General features: G+C 26.8%; 1 protein-coding gene across 2 annotated transcripts in view; it reads right to left on the bottom strand.

Annotated features, from left to right (window-relative positions):
* The window catches only part of LOC100214756 (girdin), an 81,538-nt gene that overhangs the window by 45,785 nt on the left and 13,269 nt on the right, over nt 1-22,484 (bottom strand). The window contains exons 8-20 of one of the 2 annotated variants that reach the window (XM_065804883.1): nt 22,021-22,096; nt 21,858-21,905; nt 21,680-21,783; nt 20,990-21,071; nt 15,694-15,765; nt 15,451-15,537; nt 15,148-15,238; nt 14,762-14,894; nt 8,896-8,960; nt 7,355-7,394; nt 6,980-7,148; nt 1,772-1,813; nt 90-268 (exon numbers count right to left, since the gene is read on the bottom strand). In XM_065804883.1, coding sequence (XP_065660955.1) covers nt 90-268; nt 1,772-1,813; nt 6,980-7,148; nt 7,355-7,394; nt 8,896-8,960; nt 14,762-14,894; nt 15,148-15,238; nt 15,451-15,537; nt 15,694-15,765; nt 20,990-21,071; nt 21,680-21,783; nt 21,858-21,905; nt 22,021-22,096 — 1,188 coding nt within the window. The remainder of the gene's footprint in view (nt 1-89; nt 269-1,771; nt 1,814-6,979; nt 7,149-7,354; nt 7,395-8,895; nt 8,961-14,761; nt 14,895-15,147; nt 15,239-15,450; nt 15,538-15,693; nt 15,766-20,989; nt 21,072-21,679; nt 21,784-21,857; nt 21,906-22,020; nt 22,097-22,484) is intronic. The other variant, XM_065804884.1, reaches the window with a different exon arrangement.

Raw genomic sequence — 22,484 nt, 5'->3', positions numbered from 1 at the left:
ATATATATATATATATATATATATATATATATATATATATATATATATATATATATATATAGTAGAATTAGTGGTAGAAAACTACTCACCATACTTCTTTTAAGACATCTAAGTCAAGAATTAGACCCTGTTCAACTAGTTTTTTAGTAATATCTTCTAGTTCATTAAAGAAAAGAGCTTGTGAACTGTAAAGTTTTGCCATTTTTTCACTTTGATTTCCAATGACATCACCAAGTTCGCGGTTAGCATTTTTCTCCAAAAGTAAACACTAAATTGATGAAAGCATTGCTTCATAGTATACAATTTAAAGATAATAAAAGAAAAAATGTATATTAAAAAATCATTTATTTTAGTTTTTAAATACTTTTAAACTAATATACTTTTTAAAATTTTATTTTTTGTTATAAATTTAAGTGATAAAACAAGACGATAAAGTTAAGTGATTAAACAAGACGATAAAGTTAAGTGATTATACAAGGCGATAAAGTTAAGTATTTAAACAAATTTATAAGACTAAAAACTAAAGAATTAAAACATTAAAATTTTTAAAAATTTAGTTTTAAAACAAAAAGTTTATCTTTTATCTTAAATATTTTTAAATTTACTTCTCATTAAAATTTATTTATAATAATTTATAGTTAATTAAAATTACACTAAGGTTAAATAAAAATTTTATTACTTGTGTTTGTGTAAATATTATATTTATATCAAAAGATCTTTAAAACAATATCTCTTTTTAAAATATATTAAAAATGTATCACATTCACATTAAAAATATGCAAAAAATGAGAAGTCTTTTTGCACCAGAAGCGCAACATAATGAAGACATTTTTTAATAAGAAGTTTATTGTGTTAATTGACAAGCAAAAGCAATCTACAAATCTGTCATCATATTGATTGCTAGTTGTGCAAAATGAACATTTGGAACAGTACAAACTTGGCAAAATGGTATTCGCCATCAATTGACTAACATTTAATAATCTTGTTTAACAATTGAAAAACAATAAATATTTAAAACTCTTCTTGTATTGCTTTTGAATTGAATCAGCTGAAAATGCTTAGAATGAAAATGTAATAAAAAAACCTTTATTCGACATACAAACTAGTTAACATCTAATTAAGTGATTACAACCTTGAATTTTGATACCTCAGATAAAATTTTAGAAGCACTGACAATAAAATATGCTTTTGTATAATAATAAATCCAGTTGGTATGGTAACTTTCAGTTGTCCAGTTTGGTCTTTGATTTTAAAATCACCTATTATGGTGAAGTTGTTACATTAAAACATGCAGCAATAGCAGTGACTTCATTATTCACATGTAATAAAAATTTCAGCATGCTTTTTCGTTTATGTTTTAAATTTTAAATAAGCTTAAATTTGCATTTTTCATTTATTGCATTTGCCATGTGAATATATGAAAAAATTGATTCCAATATGGTAAGATATCATTGGTTGTAATGTCTAACTTGCTTCATATCTGTGATTTGCCATTTTTTTAAAATATGGTTTGTTTTATATTTAACAAATATTATTTGTAGTTTTTAACTTTAACAATCTTTAAAATTTAATTTTTGTTTTAAATTAATCATTTATTTTATTTCAAAATTTGTTTTAGTTAAGTTTTTAAATATTGCGTGTTTATTTTAAAACTTAAAAACTCTACATTAATTTAATATTCAAAATTTATTTTCAATAATTTTAAAAATATTTTGTTAAACTTGATTTTAAAAAACCATAATAAACAATGAATAAAATAAAGAGAATTTACTTCATTAGGTGCTTGAGTGTGTCCATTGATATGAACCAATGCCTATACATAGTTTACAAAATTACAGCAGATCCAAAAAATATTGATTCTAGAAAGATCATCCAGTCCATGCATAAATGAACCAAAATTGTGTCTTAATCCTTACTCCTTTTTGTCCATAAAATTTCTATAGCTTTTAAACCTATTTCTATCATTGTGTTCTTAACAATATTTCTTATCTTTGTAAAAAAAATGTTCGTAAATTTGTTCATAATATCAAAATATTTAACATGGCAGAAATGAATTAAAGTTGTTTTTTTTAACAATAGTTGTAATATTAGAAATATAACAACATACTTTTGAATTTTAAAATATATGCCTCACTAAACTTTTTAACACCCTCACTAACACCTTAAAAATAGATGTCTAACTAACACATTTTATAGGATTAAAGTTTTGAACATTTTTTTGAAAATTTTAATATAAGAAAATTTTTAAAGCATTTTGCTACATTTTTGTTATCACAATAAAAGTTTCTGAAGCCAGTACTATAATGACTCATTTTTTTTTTAATGCAATTTTTTAATGCCTTTTTTATTAAATGTGTTCAGATAACTAATGAATCTAGGCATAAATGAAATTTTATCTTTTTTTTTTAAATAAAAGTTTATGAAAACTACTTCACTATATGTGTTCTGAAGATTATAAGTAAAAGTGTTTAACTGAAAAAACATTTTTTAAATAAACTTACTTAAATAACATGATGAAATACAAAACTTGTTTATTAGGTTCATTAAGTTTATCCTTACATTGAATGATAATAAAGCATACACTTGAATGTTTGCAATAAAATTTATAATACAAAATACAATTGTTAATTGTAGATAATAATCATAAAATAAAATAGGATTCAATTTATTATAACATGCAGATAATTTATCTTATATGGATTTTTGTTTAAAATGCATTTAAAAATAAAAGAAACCTTAATTCTTATATTTTATGTGTAAAATTTATTTTGTGCTTATTTATCCAACTTATAAACTAATATAAAAATGTAGTGAAAAGTAGATTTAAATTTTTAACAGTATTTGAAACAATATTATCAAAAATTTTATAACTCCTAAAGTTACATGAAAAAAAAATTATTTATAACCTTTTAGCTTTAAAGTTTAAAATGAAAAAACTTTTATAATTAATATTCTTTAGAATAAAAGTTGATTTATTTAATTTATTAAAATGTTGAAGAAAAAAAGTTGCTTTTCTAATAATTTTTTAAACTATTTTTTATAATTTTTAATTTTTTATATCGATAGTTAGAGTAAAACCGGGTCAAACCACACACTTGTCAATAAAAATTATATCACTTTTTTATTTTTCATTTTTATTATTATTATTTTTTTTATTAGATAGGTAAAAAACTACATAAGATAATAAAAATATAAGTTTAAAAAAATAATAGAACTATCAATAATATTAAATGTAAAGAAAAAAAATTGTGCAGCTTTAGGCGACATTCTGATAAAACCGCACACTTAAGAAAACATTAAAGTTTTTAAATTTTAACTTTTTTTTTATTATTTTTTTTAACACAACTTATATTTAGGAAACTATATTTAAAGTTTTTACATTTTTTGCAACAAAAAAATTTAGTTTCAACTACATATTTCTATGGTAAACATGTTTCTTTGCACAACCATTCCCAACACACCAAATTTTAGCATTGCAACATTTCTTTGTGTAACTGTACTCTACACTTTTTACATTTTGCAACTTATAATTGTTTGGCTGCTGGTATTTGTTTTTCATTATTGTTTTGCTGAGGTTGCTCAGCTTTGTTATGCTCAGGCATTTGAGTACTTGGCATAGAGAGTCTATGCTTTCCGTTAAACTTAGCAACTTTCACGGCTTCCTTTGTTGCTTTTTCTTCCACTTTTTGTTTGAGGAACTTGATCACATTTTTTTGGTAATACATTTTCTGGCAAGTTTTGACATGTTGCACTGCTTCAATTTCTTAACATGCAATTGATTTCTTGCTTGAAAAAACTGCTTTAACTCTATCTTGATACTGTTTTTGCAACGCTCAACACATGCTTGATACCAATCAAAACTTGAAGCTGGTGGAGTTAAGAAAGATGGTAATTGGTGTGTAGTTAGAGTAGGTGCTGCAGTGGCTGTAAAAAATGATGAACCTGTATCTGAGCAAGATGGTGTAGGTCCTGCGGAGGTACTAAAGTTGATGAAGGTAGATTAAATGTTTGCATGATTGCTAACGCCTTATGATTTATGCTGTTTTTATTAAGTGGAAATAAGCCAGTGTACTGGAAACCAGCAATTGTATGCAAGCGTGTAAAACATTTATCACTCTCGAACAGCAGTTTGAGCAACGGTGGAAAATTTTATCTAAATTCTTACATTTTGAGTCTTAGTAATACTTTGTAAGAATTTCTTTCCATGCTTGTTTGACATGACAAAAGACACCTCTATCCAATGGTTGCAGAATATGTGAAGAATGCTCAGGTAAACAAATCAAGATTACATTGTACTTTTTGCACAGCAATAATGCTTCCAAAGCTATGTGAGTTGTATGCCCATCTAATACTAAAATATGAATGCCACCAATTTGATCAGTTTCGGGTATAAATACTTCTTTCAACCATTCAATAAACGTATCGTGCTCCATCCGACCTGATTTTGAAATTGAATATTTGGTGCCAACTGGAATCTTGCCCAGTCAGGACAAAAGTTTCTTTTGGCTTGTATATCACAAATAATAGTGCAAAATGCCCATCAGCGTTGCAGCAATTGTTTACAGTATAATGAATTTTTTCATTGTTGCCAGTAAGTGGAAACGCAAGTCTTGTCCCTTATCGACACACTAAGGTTGCTTTGCCTTGATCACTCGAAAAACCTGTTCCATCACAATTTAAAACATGCGACCCAGAAGTTATACCATCTGTTTGACGACGCATTCAAAATAATGATCAATTATTTCTGGCATACAAGAAGCAGCTCTTTTAGATGCTAAGTTATCTGTTTTTCTTGTTGAAATTTCTTTTGACTATCTTTTCATAAAAGCATATAACTAGTCTTTACAAGGCTTACCATTTTTGAACAAGTGTAATTGATCTTCGTGTTTAAGGTAGCCACATACAAATTCTAGGATTTCATTTCGGGTTAAACCATAACCTCAGTCTCCAAGTAATTGGTGACTGAGGTTATGGTTTGGAACGCATGCACCATCAATCTTTCTGTTTCATTTGAGAGCACTGTTGTTGTACACGAGCCATGGAAGCCTTTATTGTTGTTATTTTTGCGATCTTTGAGCGTTGAGACAGGAACGCCATGTTTGAATGCAGCTTTTCTCAGTGATGTTTTATTTTCTTTCATATCAGTTAATCCAGCTTGTATATTGTCATCCTTGTATGCTTTTGTTTTTTTATTTGACATTTTAAAGTGAGCGAGTTAAAATTGAATTGAGTGAGTGATGATTATATTGAGAAATAATATAATAATTGGTTTTTAATGAGCAAGAGATGATTATATTAACGAATAACATTTTAGTTCATTTTTAATTAAACCGGAATTAACACTAAGTTAATTAGATAAAGATAGGCGCTTAGTCACTTGCGAAAAACTAAACTAAGTAATTAATCGAGTGTGCAGTTTTATCAGAAATAAGAGTTTTTTTTTACTTTTTTGATTTTTTATTTAACTTTTTGTTCTAGCTGCATAAATATTATATAATCAGAATTAAAATTAAATTTCCAATAAGATAGTGCTGAAATTATTTTTATATCAGTTTTGGTTCAAGTGCTATTTTGTTTGCAATAATAAATAATATATAAAAAATTTTTGACTCCTTGTTAAAGTTGTATAAAAAAAGAAAAAAATGGAGTTAAATCAGCATTTAATTTTATCAATTCGAATAGAGGAGGATTTGAATCTATTTTTATTTTTTTTCATAGCCATATCCAATTAGTTTTTATTTAATAATTTCGATCAGGGTGCAGAATAATATGATGTGCAGTTTGACCTGGTTTTACTCTATATTTTCAAGCAAATAAAATTTTTTTGAAATAATATAATTGAAAAAAAAGTGCGACATGTAGTTAAAAAATCTCCCAGTATACAAATATAAACTTTTTTATAATCAGTACTTAAAGTGTTAAGCTGGAAGACAATAATTTAAAACAACTGGTTACTAAATAGCATTTTCTTTTGAATCAAACTCACCAATTACAAATCATTGTTATAAAATAATTTTAAAAATTTTCATTCACAATGTCCCAAAATTTTAAAGATATACAAAATATATTTTGAACCATATAAAATTAAAATTTAAAAATTTGTTTTTATACATTATTGTCTTCTCATGTTTTATGAAAAGACGCAGAAAACATGTATATACATACATACATACATACATACATACATACATACATACATACATACATACATACATACATACATACATACATACATACATACATACATACATAAATATTTACTGACACACACACATACATACATACATACATACATACATACATACATACATACATACATACATACATACATACATACATACATACATACATACATACATACATACATACATATTTACACAAACACACACACATATATATAAATAAATATATATATATATATATATATTTATCAAAAAGATTGTTATTTTTCATAAATATGTTTGTATGTGTGTTTGTATGTATTATGCAGGTATGTATGTATATGTATGTATTTATATGTATGTATGTATGTATGTATGTATGTATAAAATTTACAATGTCATAGTGGAACAACCTTTGAATTTTCCAATAAGTACACAAAAAAAAATTAATGTATTGATCTGCGTCCTTGCATCCACACAAAAACACAATAAATAAATTTATTCTAAACTAGCCGTTATAAACGAATATATTGCCAAAATATAAATAAATAAAAGCGGAAATATTTCAAAATATTTTATAAATAAATCCATAACTTTCAAAACAAAAAAGTCTTAGATTATAAAAATTAATCGAAGATAATTTTTCTGATTTAAATTTCCAGATTAAAAAATATTTTAAAATAAATGTAGACTGTCAATGACACTATTTCTTTATAAAAAAGTAGCTTTTAACAAAATATATGAAATTGATGCTACTTCTTTAATGTAACAACAATAACGACAATAGAAATAATTATGATAACACTGACAAGGCATACCTTAGTCAATGTAGTAATCATGTTCTTGTATTGAAATATGTTCTCAGACATCTGTTCATTTGATTCTTTGAGTTGTTTAATTTTATCAACAGGTATTCCGGTCTTCAAATTATCAATAATAAGGCTTAGTTGTTTGTTCTCTTTTTCCAGTCGAAGTAAGTCTGTAGAACTGAAAAATACATAGTAAAGTTAAAATACAAGTCAATCAATTCAAAAATGTACTAATTACACTTTTAACACTGAATACATTTTTTTCTATAGCACATATGATAAAAATACAATTTTGATTAATTTGTATTTGCAACAAAATTTCAGAGTACCGTATTAATTGGTTAACATCAACAAAAAAAAGACAGCAACATAAAATAAACTTACGAGGTTTGATTGTATTCAACCAATAAGGGGACATTAATTCCTAAAGTGCAATTAAAGCTTTTCATATACAATGAAACAAATCACAACAGTTTCCTTTTTATATATATATGTAAATCTCTCTCGAAACAGTATAACTTAACAGTGTAACAGTATAACTTATTTTAAAATAAAAAATTAACTATCTGAGTACATGTGCAATATATGTAGTAGTGATATAGTGGTAGTGCGCTGAAATCGTAAATAAGAAGTTCTGAGGTCGATCTTCACCGCATCTCTGGTGATACCGCCCTCAACTTGTTTCACCACACAGTAGCCTTATTTGTTAAGGTTTGTGTTTTGTAACAAATAGGTGAATTGATATATAAGTATTGTCTTTGCAAACCAAGGGATAATAGCTATCAAAAATGAGATCTGAATATGAAAAAACCGAATTCAAATTAATTTTACTCAGAGCAAAAAAGACTGGTAAAATTTGCAGGAGGTATGATTTAACTGATAAAAAGTTATTTCCACAAATATATTTGTAAAAGATTAACAAAACTAGGTGGTGGTGAAAGTTTTTTATGTTTAACATTTTTTGGTACTTTAGTCAGGTTTTATTTAGAGAAATTCAATCATAGATGCATGACAACCCAAGCAATGAGCTATACAGTTGCCACAGCCCTGCTAATTAACCTAAAGTCATAACAAAGGGCTCCTTATGTGGCCTTGACAATGCATGCCAAGTAAACTTCTTCCAGCTTTTGCCGAGAAAAGCAAATTCAAAAAGGTAGCATGACATGGGGTAGGTTGTATTGGATTACATGTTAACAGTAGCAGGATGATCATGATAATTCTGAACCTGTTGTTTTAAAAACAAGGATTGAAAAGCAAGTCTTCTCCCACGTGCTAAATGTGTTTTTTGTAATAAATTAAAACCTGTTTAAATTTAAAAAATTAGCTTTTAAAATAATTTTTAAGAGTTGCTTCAGACCAATGAACATTTGAAAAGTCCCTAATGTTATTAAAAAAAATAATTTAACATGTCAACATGGGTCTCAAAAAAATTAAAACTGTATAAAAAACTTCAAAACCATTTTCTATTATTTTTCAACTTTAAAAAAAAAATTAATTCAAGAATCTTTGAAAAAAGAACTTTGTTATTTAATAAGTGTTTATTATTTGTCTAAATTTAATAAAAATTTATTTATCTACTAAATATACTGTTCTACTGACTACTAAACTTACTACTGTACTTTATCTATACATGTTCAAATATTTAAAAATATTTTTCTACACATATTCAAATATTTAAAAATATGAATAAATCAGATAATAGAGTTTTTTAAAAAATTTCTTTCACCAAATTAAATAATTTAAATAAAATAGAATTAAATAAATTAAATAAAAAACTAAAATGTCAAATCTGAAAAATTAGAGATTCAAATACAAAAATATAAATAAGTAGAATAAATATGTTTATATAGAAAATAAATATATATTATTTATAGTGCTTTGCAACATTTTAAAAACAAAAAAAAACATATTTTCGATCTCATTACCATCATCCTGTTTCTGCATTCGAAGACCATTCAATTCAGCATTCATTGTTGAGCAAGCTGTCATGCTAAAAAAAAAAAATTTTTAAATTATTAAATTATAAATATTATTATTTGCTATTATATTAAACTATGGTATAATTAGTTAGAGTTCCCGATTTACAGCTAATAGGAATATATTTAAAGGTATAAAGTTGGAGATTAAAAACAAAAAGCTCTTAAAAAAGTGTCAGTATTCAAAATTGTATTCAAAATAAAAGGAAAAAAGTTTTTCAAAAATGAAAAAAATAAATTATGTAGTGTCTGGACTAAAACAACTTTTTTTTTTTTGAATTTTAATTTTTTTGTTTTGTTTTGATTTACTCTCAACAAGGCTACAAGCAATCACTATTGAGTTGGGAGTTACTAGAAAACAAAGAACAGAGTTATAGAACAAGGAAGCAGTTGACAGAAGACTTGAAAAGTTGTAGGTTGGATGAGTTGAAGTTGAACATGAAGATAGGAGAGTTCCAAAGAGTTAAAGTGCAGGGATAAAAACGTAGTAAAAGTTTTTAGAGCATGTAGGGACATATACAGTAAAAGAATGGAAATGAATGCCAATAGAATCAGTCTTATCCGTTAGAAATTTAATGTAAGCGCACAAGATAGCGCTGGCAGAATTGTCATTTTTAAATTAGCCTGCGCGATTAAAAAATTAATTTTTTTCTATTTAAATTTTTAAAAAATTGCGAAAAGAATGTTTTAGATAAAATACTTATAAAAAAAACTGATAAAAAAAATCCATTTTTCATAAAAGTTAAACAAATATACACAAAAGTTTTGTTGCAATTTAAAACAAAACACTTTTATTTTTTGGCAAACGCTTGCCAAAATATTTGCAGGTGTGTGGACGAGCACGAAAGCGCTGGCTAAATGGAGAAGACTGCAAAACTGATATTTGTTTGCAGTAAATAACTGAGTTTTGTCGGAGTTAAAATGCAAAAGCAACTGCAAGCCCCAATCTTTTAAAGGAGTGGGATCAGATTCAAAATCAGCTGCTTGTTCCAAGCAATCAAAAAGAGAAGACTTTTTGTCTAGAGAGTAGCAAAAAGAGCTACTTTAGATGTAAAGTTGTCGGGAAGATCATTAATCTAGATAAAAAACAAAACAGGACCAAGGATAGAACCTTGAGGTACCCCAGAAATTACTAGAAATAAAGAAGAGTAATAGCCTTAGAGGATGACTTTATTAAAATAGAAAGAAAAAATTATTTGTTAATCTCAAAAACTTTCCCAGTTACATCATATGAAGCAAGCTTATGGAAAAGATCAACATGCCAAACATTGTTGAAAACTTTAGATATGTCAAGAAGTGCCCTGTAATCTGTTGGTTGCGGCAGGTAGCGAGTCAGCCAAAAACCATTTTGACTCAAGTTAGGATGTTAGAAATTTGTTGATGAAAGACTCAAAGACCTTACTAATAACTGATAGAAGACTGATTGGAAAATAGTTGGAGGGGTTAATATGTTCTCCAGAGTTTTTAAAAATTGGAACCACAGATGCCACTTTTCAGCATTAGAAGAAAAGCTCTTTAAAAATAGTTTAGTCTTGTCCTTGGGAGAGGTAAGATCAGTCCCATGAATGAGAGATGAAATGTTAAACCTACCTTTGTTAATGATGTGGTTGAAGATTTGAAGTCTCTGGAGCCTAATTTCTGACATAAGATATGAGATTTAGTGTACTGATAATAATGAAGTTTAGCATCAGATTTACATCTTAGCACCTTTACATCAATTTCTTGCAATAATAAATAGCTATCCGTAAAAAGAGTCGTATTTTGAAAAGGACGAAAAAAATGATTACAATTAGATACCAGCTACACAAGAAGGTGAAAACCATGGAGTAGAATGAGGCTTGACTTGGAAACAATGAGGAATAAATGCTTCCATTCCTGCTTCGATCTTGGAGATTATGTAGAAGGTGCATTTATCAGCATAGAGAGAAAAGACATCAGCCCAATGACCGTCACAAAGAAAATCACAAAAAGAATGCCAATCAGCTTTAGCATAGCAGTAAGTTGTGCAATGATAAGGTAAGTCTGAAGAAGAACAAGATAAAAGATTTATAAAGATCATTGCATGCACCTAAGAGAGAATATAGAGTAACTGAACACAAGCTAGGGTCAGAGACAAATCAAGCAGTGAGGGAAATAATTAGAGTTGTCTAGAAATTGAGTCACAAACTATCTGAGTAAGAGATTGAGGAATGCAGAAATTATGGGCTTTAGTGCTGGTGGAGTTAGTGGCATTAAAGCAAAGCCATTCAGTGTGATGAGCTTTAAAATCACCAATAACAACAATATTGGCAGAGGAGCAAAGATAAAGGGTCAATTTAATTAGATATTACATCTAAAAAAGTGTAGTCTTATGAAGAAAGAGAACAATAAAGAGCAAAGAAAATGATGAAACAGTGAATAGATGCTAAGCAAAAGCACATTAAAAAATGCTCAAAGGATTCAAACCTGATTTCTCAATAAACAGGTGAATTGATGCGTAAGTATACCCACAAGCCAAGCATGTGATTGTTAGAGTCTTTGCGAATCAAAGGATAGTACCCATTAATACTGAGATCTGAAGAAGGAACAGCTGAATTTAAATTAGTCTCACAAAGAGCAAGCTGCCTGGTGAACTTTGCAAGAGGTAAGATAGAGGGTTTTTTTGAAGACCATGAATATTTGTGAAAGATATATTGAAACAGTTAGGTGGTGAGGATAGTTTTTTGAGGTAAATATTTTGAGTTAATTTAAGCATGATTAAAGTTTAAAGAGAACTTGACTCATTCATAGATAGAGCACAGCAATGAGCTATGCAGTTGTCTCAGTCTTGTTAATTAACTTAATGTCGGAATTTAGGGCTCTTTATGTGGCCTTGACAATGCACACCAAAAGCATTAAAAGGGATACCATCCATACTCAACATCACACTGTTAATACTCCAATATTTTCATCAGCAGTTGATGGAATCAGCCTCCCTGAAAGCTACCACAGAGTACTGGAAACCTTACTACCAGCTGGACTCAGAAACATTAAACTGAGTTTTAGAGCTGTACACTCATTAGGAGATAACAAAAAGAGTTGCATAGCCATTATCAAGAAGGCACAAGCAAAAATCTATAAGTAGAGTCAAGAAGATCCAGCATTCATTGTCATAGGCAGAAAACAAGATAACAGGTTTACATCTATGTCAGTCTAATAAATCCAATAGAGTCAACTCTGATTTAAGTAACCCCTGCCTTTGGGTTTTTGGTTGAGTAAAAGCTAGAGACTAGTAACAGATTCTATCTGTTTACTAGCTTTAACCCCTTTTTTATCTATTAGGCTGGCGTAGATGTATTTATAATACACTGTTTCCAGTTTAGGATGTTGAATGCTGGATCTTCTTGACTTAATGCATGAACTTCGCTTGTGACTAGACAACTCATTTTATTATCTCCTAATGAAGGCACAGCTGAAAAATATCATCAACAGCTGTAAAATATCAGAGTACTAACAGTGCCATGGTGTCCCTATATGTACTTTTGGTGTGCATTGTCGAGGCCACATTTGGAGCCCTTTGTTACAGCTTTGTTACAGAGTTTATTAATAGTAATGAAGCAATTACTTGGACTATTAGATAGTGTACTGAGTACTGTCTGTGTTTTGAGTCAAGTCTGTGAGTTGAGTTAAGTGTTCATGGTTATCTTCCTTTAATTCATTTAAAAATTAAAGGAAGATAACCATTAACACTCTAATAGTCACATGCTTGGCCTCGGCATTTATATTTGCAAGAATTCACCTATTTGTCTTGAAACTAGGTTTGAATCTACAGGCTATTTTTTTGCGCTTTCATCTAGCACCATTTCACTATATCACCTTTCTCTTTGCTTTACATCCCTCTCTTCAATTTTAAGACTGCACTCTTTTCGATATTATTTCCGATCAAACTGACCAAGCCCTTTCTCTTTATCCATCAGCCAATATCGTTGTTGTTAGTAACTTGCTCATCACACTGAATGGCTTGGCTTTAGTTTCAGTGAATCTGCAGGTATTCAGGCCCACAACTTTTGCCGTTAATACAGTCAACTTTTCAACTCACTTTCCAGACAATTCTAATCATTTACCTTCTCTACTTATGTCTTGTTTCTGATCATAGTCAGAGCTCAGTTTTTCCACATTCACCCCTAAGTGCTTCTGATCATGGCTTGTTATCTCTAAAACTATTATCTCATTCTTCTTTACATTAGAATTTTCTTATCATTGTACCTTGTACAACTACCTGAAGGCTGACTGGGACTCTTTCCCTGATTTTCTTTGTGAAGGCCCAAGGATAGAAAGCATTCTTCTTCCTGCTGACAAATTTCTTATATAACTTCTTGGATTCAGGCTAGCATGGAATCTTTTATTCCAGTTCAACAATTCAAGCCTCGCTCTTCTCTATGGTTTTCCTCTCATTGTGTTGCTGCAATTTTTAATTGTAACCATTACTTTTATATCTATTGCCAAAAAAATTGTCCAGAAAATAGACATCTTTATACTATTGTAAAAAGGTTTTGTTTAACACCATAGCCCACTATTCTTAGGTCACGAAATCTTGTATTTCATCTCAAAAATTAGGCTCCCAAACTTTTGGAGAATCTTTAATAGTGTCTATAATAAGGGCAAATCTGTTATTCTGCCTCTCTTACATGGTTTAGCTTTTTTAACTGAACTAAACTGAACTGTTTGCTAAGAATCTTTCATCAACCTCATCTCTTGATTCCACTAATCACATTCTACCTAATATAGCCAACAAACAGGTTGATCAATTGCTTGACACTTGCATCACTTGCTTCTGATCAATTCTAAAGTAATTTTCCTTTAGACTCTTCTACAGGTCTGGACAACATACCTGTTATAGTCTTGCTCTTTAAATATTTAATAAGTAATTAAATGAACCTTGTTTTCCTGCCTGATGGAAATGACGTAGTGGTTCTAAAAACTCTCTTACAATTAATACAGATTTTGATATTCTCATAATACTGCTGATTTGCTCACTAAAATAACAGAAAGAATCTATCCTGCATTAGTTAGAATATTGCTTTTGACATCTTAAAGATATTTGATATTGTCTGTTTGTTTTTCTTTTCATAAGCTTACTTACCGGTTGTTAAGTTAATAGAGTTAAAATAGAGAATAGAGTTAAAAGTAAATGTAATAAACTTTTTTAATTGCTGTCTTGAAGAACGTTAAATAAAAAACTTTTGCAGTTTTGTAAAAAAGTCATTTTTATTTGTTATAGTAAATTAAACAACTTTTTATTTATGTTATTTAAATACCTATTTTATTTTTATTTATGTTGTTTAAATAACTTTTTTTAAAATAACCTCATAAAATATGAAGTAATGCCACATGCTGTATATATTTAAATCAAAATCATTTAGTCATTGTACACTTGGCTGCACCAATATAATTCAATAATTAGTCAATGTCTGCGCCTGTCCCCCTAAATTATTCAGTCAATAAATGGATACCTAAATAGTATTTTATATGTGCACATAAAGTTAAAAAAAAAAAAATAGAAGTTATAAAATATATCAAAACAATAAACAACATAAAACAATGAAAAAATAAAAACAAAAACTTTCAACTCTGTGAAAAAATTGTGTGTGTGTGTGTTAACTAACTTTTTAGTCTATAAAGTTATTATTATTATTATTATTATCATTATTATTAATATTATTATCAATATTATTACTATTTACAAATTATTATTATTGTTATTAATTTATTTGATTTAGGTTTTACAAAAAATTAAATCGTTTTTTCTTTATAAACTTACAATGTAAAAATACAATGTCATAAATGTCAAACAAACCTTTCTTGTTTCTCTCTGCTCAACTTTGCTACTTGGTCAACAAGCTCACGAATTCTTATATGATCATCTTCTCTCTCTTGAGTAAGAGCATCAATCTGAGATTGTAGGTTTGAATTGGTTTCCTCATATTTATCTGAATTTAGAAAAGTTTTAATAAAAAAGTAAAGATATTTACTATTTTTTGTTTGTTTATTAAGTGATGAAAACTAATCAACTGTGATTGTTATTAATGGTTTTAAATCATTTTAAATCATTTTTATTTGTTATACAAAAAAAAATGCAAAAATAATAATTTAAAATAGTTAAAAATATAATAAGAAATTTATACAAAATAAATAATTGTTATAGGACAAACGATCAAATAATTAAGGTATTTAACTACACACTATATTGATCGATCAACGAAGAAGATCCTGCCATTTTTTCTTCTAACTCCACTTTGGCCTCATATATAAGTTCAAACTGCTGTTTTAACTCCTGAAACAAAAATAAATATAAGTAACTAAAATAAATATAAGTAACTAAAATAAATATAAACAAAATGAACTAAAGACTTTAAAAAATTTTTTTTCATAATAACGGCTAAATAAAATTTGCCTCATAACAACTAATATGTTTATTTTATAAAACAAAAAAAACTGCAATTTATATCAAACTATTATTAAAAAAATCACATTTAAATAGCTTACATCATATTGATTTTTACAAAACTCTAGTTCTCTTATCCTCTCCTTCATTTTCGCATTTTCTGCATTAACTTTGTTGAAATTCTCTAACTAAAGAGCATTACAAATTTATATGTAAAACAAACTCAAAGATTTTAAATATTTTAGTATTTATTAACATAAAATTGTGTTTAGAATCGGTTTCTTATTTGATGTGAATGTGTTGTAATTTGTTCATTTTGAATTTTAAAGTATTCCTGTTTTTACCTGAGTTTTCGCAACATCTAGTTCATCTCTACATGTTGTCACCCATGCAGCTTCAGTTGTCAATCTTTTATTCTATACAAACAAAAAAATATTATTTATTGACATATCAGAATATAAAATTCAGATAATACATAAGAACTTTATATTGATTTAATATAATAAAAGTAACATTTTATTGCATCATGGTCTTTATTTTTATAGATACCAAGGTTTTTATTTTTTATAAAAATCATGGTCTTTAAAGCAAAAAATTGGATTTTATATTTACCATTTAGTTTTTGCTCCTAAATATTGACTTCTATAAGTAACTTTTTGTTTTGCAGTCAATTTAAAAAAAGGAAATATTTGAAAGGCCTCTAGTGCTAATAGTTTTAAGATATATAAAAAAATATTTTGTATCAGTATTTTTATGGTAATTATATTGTTTTTAATAAAAACATGTACATATATATATATATATATATATATATATATATATATATATATATATATATATATATATATATATATATATATATATATATATATATCAGGGATGCAGAGTCCCAAAAGGACTCCGGCTTTATATTTTTCCAAGTCTGTAGTGTCCAGAAGCTCTAAACATGTTTGTTGACTTATTATCTGCTACAATAAAAACATTCATGAGATTTAATGACTTAAAACTTATTGTTTTTAAGCCCAGAGTCCTTGCCGCCATTATACCTAAGGACTCCGGGCTCGAAAAATAATTGTTCCTCTATCTTAAAAGTCTCAATTTTTTTCCTAATAAAAGTCCATAAATTTATTTATATTTTCTCCTGGATATCAAAAACTAGGATAAAGTAATCTTTTTGTGACTTTCAAATCCGGAGTCCTTTTTGGGACTCCGCATCCTTGATATATATATATATATACATATATATATATATACATATATATATATATACATATATATATATATATATATATATATATATATATATATATATATCTATATATATATATATATGTATATATATATGTATATATATGTATATATATATATATATATATATATATATATATATATATATATATATATATATATATATATATATATATATATATATATATATATATATATATATATATATATATATACACAAACCCATTTTAACAAGTTTTTCTCAGAAAATGTAAAAAATTTTAATAAATCATCTCCCAACTGTTTGCAAGAAAATGAGATATATATAACTAATCCAACTCTAATCTCTGAACTATATAACACTTTTTTTACAAATGTTGCTCATAATCTCAAATCCAATATTCATTTGTCTTACATTAACTATCAAAAGTATCTTAAACATCCAAATTTATATACTTTACTATCATCTCCAACAAATATTCCAGAAATTTCATCTCATATCTAAATTGAAACCAAAAAAATCATTAGGTCCAAACAGCATTCCCACAAATATTCTTATAGAATTTAACTATGAATTTTCAAATATTCTTTCTAAACTATTTAATACCTCATTTATAAATGGAACATTTCCTGATATTTTGAAATTATTTCATTATTTACTCGAAATTATTTCCATGATTTATTATTACTAATTTACTAAATTATTCCACTATTTACTACAAATTACTCGCATTATTCCAATATTTAAAAATGGCTCTAAACTTTCATGCACTAACTACAGACCTATTTTTCATTTATCTAACATTAGTAAGCTTCTTGAGAAACTTATGTATTCTAGAATGTACTCTAGAATACATAAGTTTCTCAAGAATTTACTTTTACTACAAAAATTTACTCTAACTTATGTTAGATACTTTCTAAACTCATTTAATTGTTTAAATGATTTTCAATTTGGTTTTCAATTAAAACATTCTACTTGCCATGCATTAATATGTATAACGGAAAAAACTAAAAGCTCTTGATACTAGTCATTTCGCTTGTCGTGTTTTTATCGATTTACAAAAAGCTTTTGATATCGTTGACTATAGTATTTTGATTTCTAAATTAAATCAATATGAAATTTGCGGTATTGTAAATGACTGGTTTCAATCTTATCTTTCAGATTGAAAACAATTTGTAAGTATTAATGGTTTTAATTCTAGTAAGAAATCAGTTTTGTGTGATGTTCCTCAAGGTTCTGTTCTAGGTCCTCTTTTATTTTTAATCTACGTTAACGACCCAATCAACTCTGTTCACTTCTCATCTGTTTGCTGATGATACAAATCTCTTGCACATCAACAAATCGTATCATTCTTTATGTAAAAATGTTAATTCGGATCTAAAAGGTATAGTTCACTGGTTAAATGCTAACCTAATGCCTCAACACCAAAAAAAATGAAATAATTTTTTTTTCCATCTCAGAGAAAAAACTTTCTTTAAAAATGTTGAAATCAATATTAAAATTAATAATAAACGGCTATATCCTTCAAGAGTTATTAAATATCTTAGTGTATTAATTGATTGCAATCTTTCATGGAACTTTCATATTAATGAACCAAGCAAGAAACTAGCTTCTTGTTGTTGTTGTTGTTATTGTTGTTATATATATATATATATATATATATATATATATATATATATATATATATATATATATATATATATATATATATATATATATATATATATATTAGATATTAAATATATATGAAGGGTTTAGTGGAAAAACAATGAGATAACCAAAAATCTCATTTTAAGATATGAGCAAAAGTAACTTTCACAACTGATAATTATGTATATATAATTGCGTATATTAAGCGCGTATATTAATAACTATTCCAAGATATAGACTTTGTAGAATAAAGTCCACAAATGCATTTTAAATGGTAATAACATGTTATAATTCTTAAATTTCTTTTAATCAATAAAATTTGAAGCTGTGCGTGGAGTCTCATCGTTTCCCCTGGATTTTCTCAATTTTTTGCATCGTTGCCATTTTTTTCACAAATAATTTTTTGACATTAGTATTATTGTTCTTGTTGTAACTTTCTAAAAAATTTGCAAAGATTAACGAAATAAAAACGAAAGAACTAAAATTTAATAATTAAACCAATCACAATTAATTTATTTCATCATTTTATTGCACTTCAATGTTACTCTGATGTCAACATAATAATAATAATCTAATAACAGTTAATTAATAATAAGGCAAAATTTGATTTCTGATTCTATCATTCCTGATCGACTAAATTTTTGAAGAATAAGATTATTCTTCTTCTAAATAGTCAAGATAGATATCATCTTTGTTATCTTCCACCGCTGCAGTTGCCCTTCATTAAACCGTTTAGCATCTGGATCAATAATGAATTTTTTCAAAAATATGAGATCCTTGTATTTTGCTTTAGGAATTTGGAGAGATCCATTGTACAGACTTGTGTTGAGTGCACTGTGTTGAGGTGGACGGACGTTCTTATTTTGGCTCGCTTTGGGGGTTCCCAAACTATGTTACTAGAAGAAAATAAACCGAAAAATGATGCACAATAGAACAGCTCATTAAGTGATTTGCTATCAATCTTAAATGATTATTAACATTTAATTAATACTAATTTAAGCAATAACTTACAGTTAAAAAATTAAAGAGAGACAATGTATGACGCCATGCTGTAAAGGAATGGGATGGGAAATTTTAAAACGCATTATTCTTAGGATTGCCATTGTTTTTTCCTTTTCGCAATACAATATTCTAAAAGGCGACAAAAAATGCTACTAGATGGCACTAGCACAATTTTTTCAGGCAAATTTGGAATCTCATTATTTTTCCCCTGGAGCCTTCATATATTAGGTAATTTTTAGATTTATTATTTAAATTAGTGTATTGTAAATTAGAGGTAAATATTTTACTTTATTTCTAATGTTTCACTTAAATTGTATGCCCACCTAAATATATGTGAATTATTCAAAAAATATACCTACAAAATTTGATCTAAAAACAATCAGCAATTACAAATCAGATTCTAACACCACAAGCTGTTTACATGGGTTTAAAAAAACATAAAAGGTGTTAACAGATTGTATCTTTGAAGTGATGATATCAATAACCATGAAACTTATTTTAACATCCAAAAATGATATAAAGAGATGTGCACAGTTGTGTGAATGAGAAGCTATTGCTGTTTTGTACCAGATAAAGGGAAATAATTTTGATACTGTCTATGATACCCATGGGCTAAATAATGTAAACTTTTTAAAAATTGATCCTTTAAATCTTTGACCCGTTAAAACATTGCATGCTTTTACGTTGATGAATGTACACAGGGCTTGTATTCAAGATTTGTAATGAAAACCAAGATGTTAATGAGAAGTACATATAAAAATAAAAAAAACAGAAATTTGATGCATAGAAAATCCATAGAAACAAATTAAACTTGAAATGGACTAATGATGCAGGACTAATTCAGTGTAGGATTCCATTTGACAAAGTAATGTGTCAAATAAGTGTTCCACCCACTATGAGTAGAAGTGCTAGTGACTACAATCTTACTTACAATGATTATAACAGTATTATAAATTATGTAAATAAAAGATGAACAAATTAGTATACTTGCATTTCCTGTATATACACTTCTTTCAGTTAACTGTTTTACTGTTTTTCACTTTTTTTGCAGTTTATGTATACTTTTTAGTTTTCCGTTTAAACTAAATAAGCATCACTGTCAAAAGGCTACAATTATGTAATTGAATAGAGCAATTGTCATTGAATAGAGTAAGAGGGTATTTAAATATTTTTTTATGTTTGTTTATATAGAGTACTTCCACAGTAAAAAGTTTAATAACTTATTTTATCTATTTACGCTATTTTTTATGCTTGCGAAGCGAATTTATCATATTTTTTTAAAAAAGTGATATTTAACAGGTGGCTGCAAGTGTCAAATTAGCTTTAAATCTTTAATTTTGATTTTTACCACAAGATATTACCTAAATTATACTAAAGTAACTAAAAATTGCCAGTTGCATAACTGAGCAACTTTTAGATACAACAACTTAAAAAACTGTTAAAAATTGGTCAAAAACACAAGTAAAAGATTTTTTGAATGAAAAACTGTAACTATACAAAAAAAAAACCAATGTTAGCCAGATATTCTAATTTGTTCCAGTGAGTCATTTAAATTCTTTTTTTACAAGTTTTACATTCCTCTCCTACTCTTATCCACTAAACTAGGGTTTTAAGGTTTGCTTTTACCAAAATTTAACAGCCCCAAATATTTTATAATTTAATTTTAGCTGCGATGAGCAGAATTTATTATTTATATATACAATTTCATTTTTACAGTAATTAATCTGTTTTTAAAATAAAGATAAACTAAAAATAAATACTTCACGCCGAATATTATCAAGTTGCTGTTTCAATTGATTAATTTCTTTATTCATTTCAGCTACTGCAACAGATCTGTCATCACTAAAATAAATTAATGTTTATATATATTTCAATATATGTGTGTATATTCAACATATGTGTGTAACTGTAAAGTAATGCAATTTTGAAATAAAAGTAAATGTGTGAAATAAAAGACAATTTTTGAAATAAAAGTAAATTGAATTTTGTCCTAAATTTATCAAACTTTTTACTTAATTATTATTCCATAAAGATTTTTGCTTAAGTATTGTACTGTTTTACATTTTTTTTGGTTTTTGGTTGTTTTTTTTTTAGTTTCTTATTATGGTGTTTACTTAAAATTAGTACTTGTACCAAATGTAAATATTCCATGAAATGTAAAATCTATTTTAGAATACATTTAATTTGATTTGATGATCATGGTTTTTTTGGGGGGTTTTCAGAACATAAAACAAATTCTTTAAGGTTTCAGAACATACATCAACAGAAAATTTGGGTTTGAGTAGATATTATTTAGATGCTAAATACACTTATTATTATACAATTATTACATAATTATACATTTATTAATTAAAATTATATTAAATTATGATAAATTACATTTATTATATTAAAATGAACTTCCATTCTACTGTAAACATCAATAAAAAAAGCAATCACCAATAACTTACAGCTCAGACTGCAAATTAAAAACTTTTTGACGATTGGCTTGAAGAATGTTTTGAGAACGAAAACTTGAATGCGGGCTTAGGGATGGATGAGCATTTGGAGATTCCTTAACATAAATTAAATAAATAATATTGTGTAAGAAGTTCTTAATGTTAATTAAATAAAATAACTAATGGTAACCTTCATTGTGTCTTCATTATTGTTATACAAGGCTAAATCGAGAATAGTCTGAAAAAAAACAGTACTAAATTCATTTAATGAACAAATTCTTTTAAAACTTCTGCTATTAAATATAAAATATACAAAAATATACAAGAAAAGTTGAATAAGAATAAAAAAGAACCTCAACATATTCATCTCTTTGTTCTAAAACACGTTGGACCCGGTAATACAAATTTAAAGATAGTGGGATTAAATCTCTAAAAATAAAGCGTACTTATAATCAATATAATTGTTATTATTTTTATTATAATTTGCTAATATAATCTATTGCTATCAATCAAATGAACAGTATATTAAAATATTTTTCAATTTTTACATACTGTTCATTTGATATACTATTTTTCAAATAAAGTTATACCAAACTGTATTGTTTAATACTTATATGTTACACTGTATCATTTATTTATATCATCATAAATATATAAGGAATATATATTTCTTATTATATATATTCCTTGTTATTTATGAATCATTTATGATTTCTTATTTTTTACTTTTGGTTTGAAAATGTTTTTACTACAATATTTTATATAGATGTTTTATAAAAAATCTTTAATATTTCAATATGAAATATTCTTACAAAAA

Source organism: Hydra vulgaris, chromosome 09, assembly GCF_038396675.1.
Source record: "Hydra vulgaris chromosome 09, alternate assembly HydraT2T_AEP".
Lineage (NCBI taxonomy): Eukaryota > Metazoa > Cnidaria > Hydrozoa > Anthoathecata > Hydridae > Hydra > Hydra vulgaris.
The sequence above is the reverse complement of the archived record's forward strand: the minus strand, read 5'-3'. Positions and strand labels throughout refer to the sequence as shown.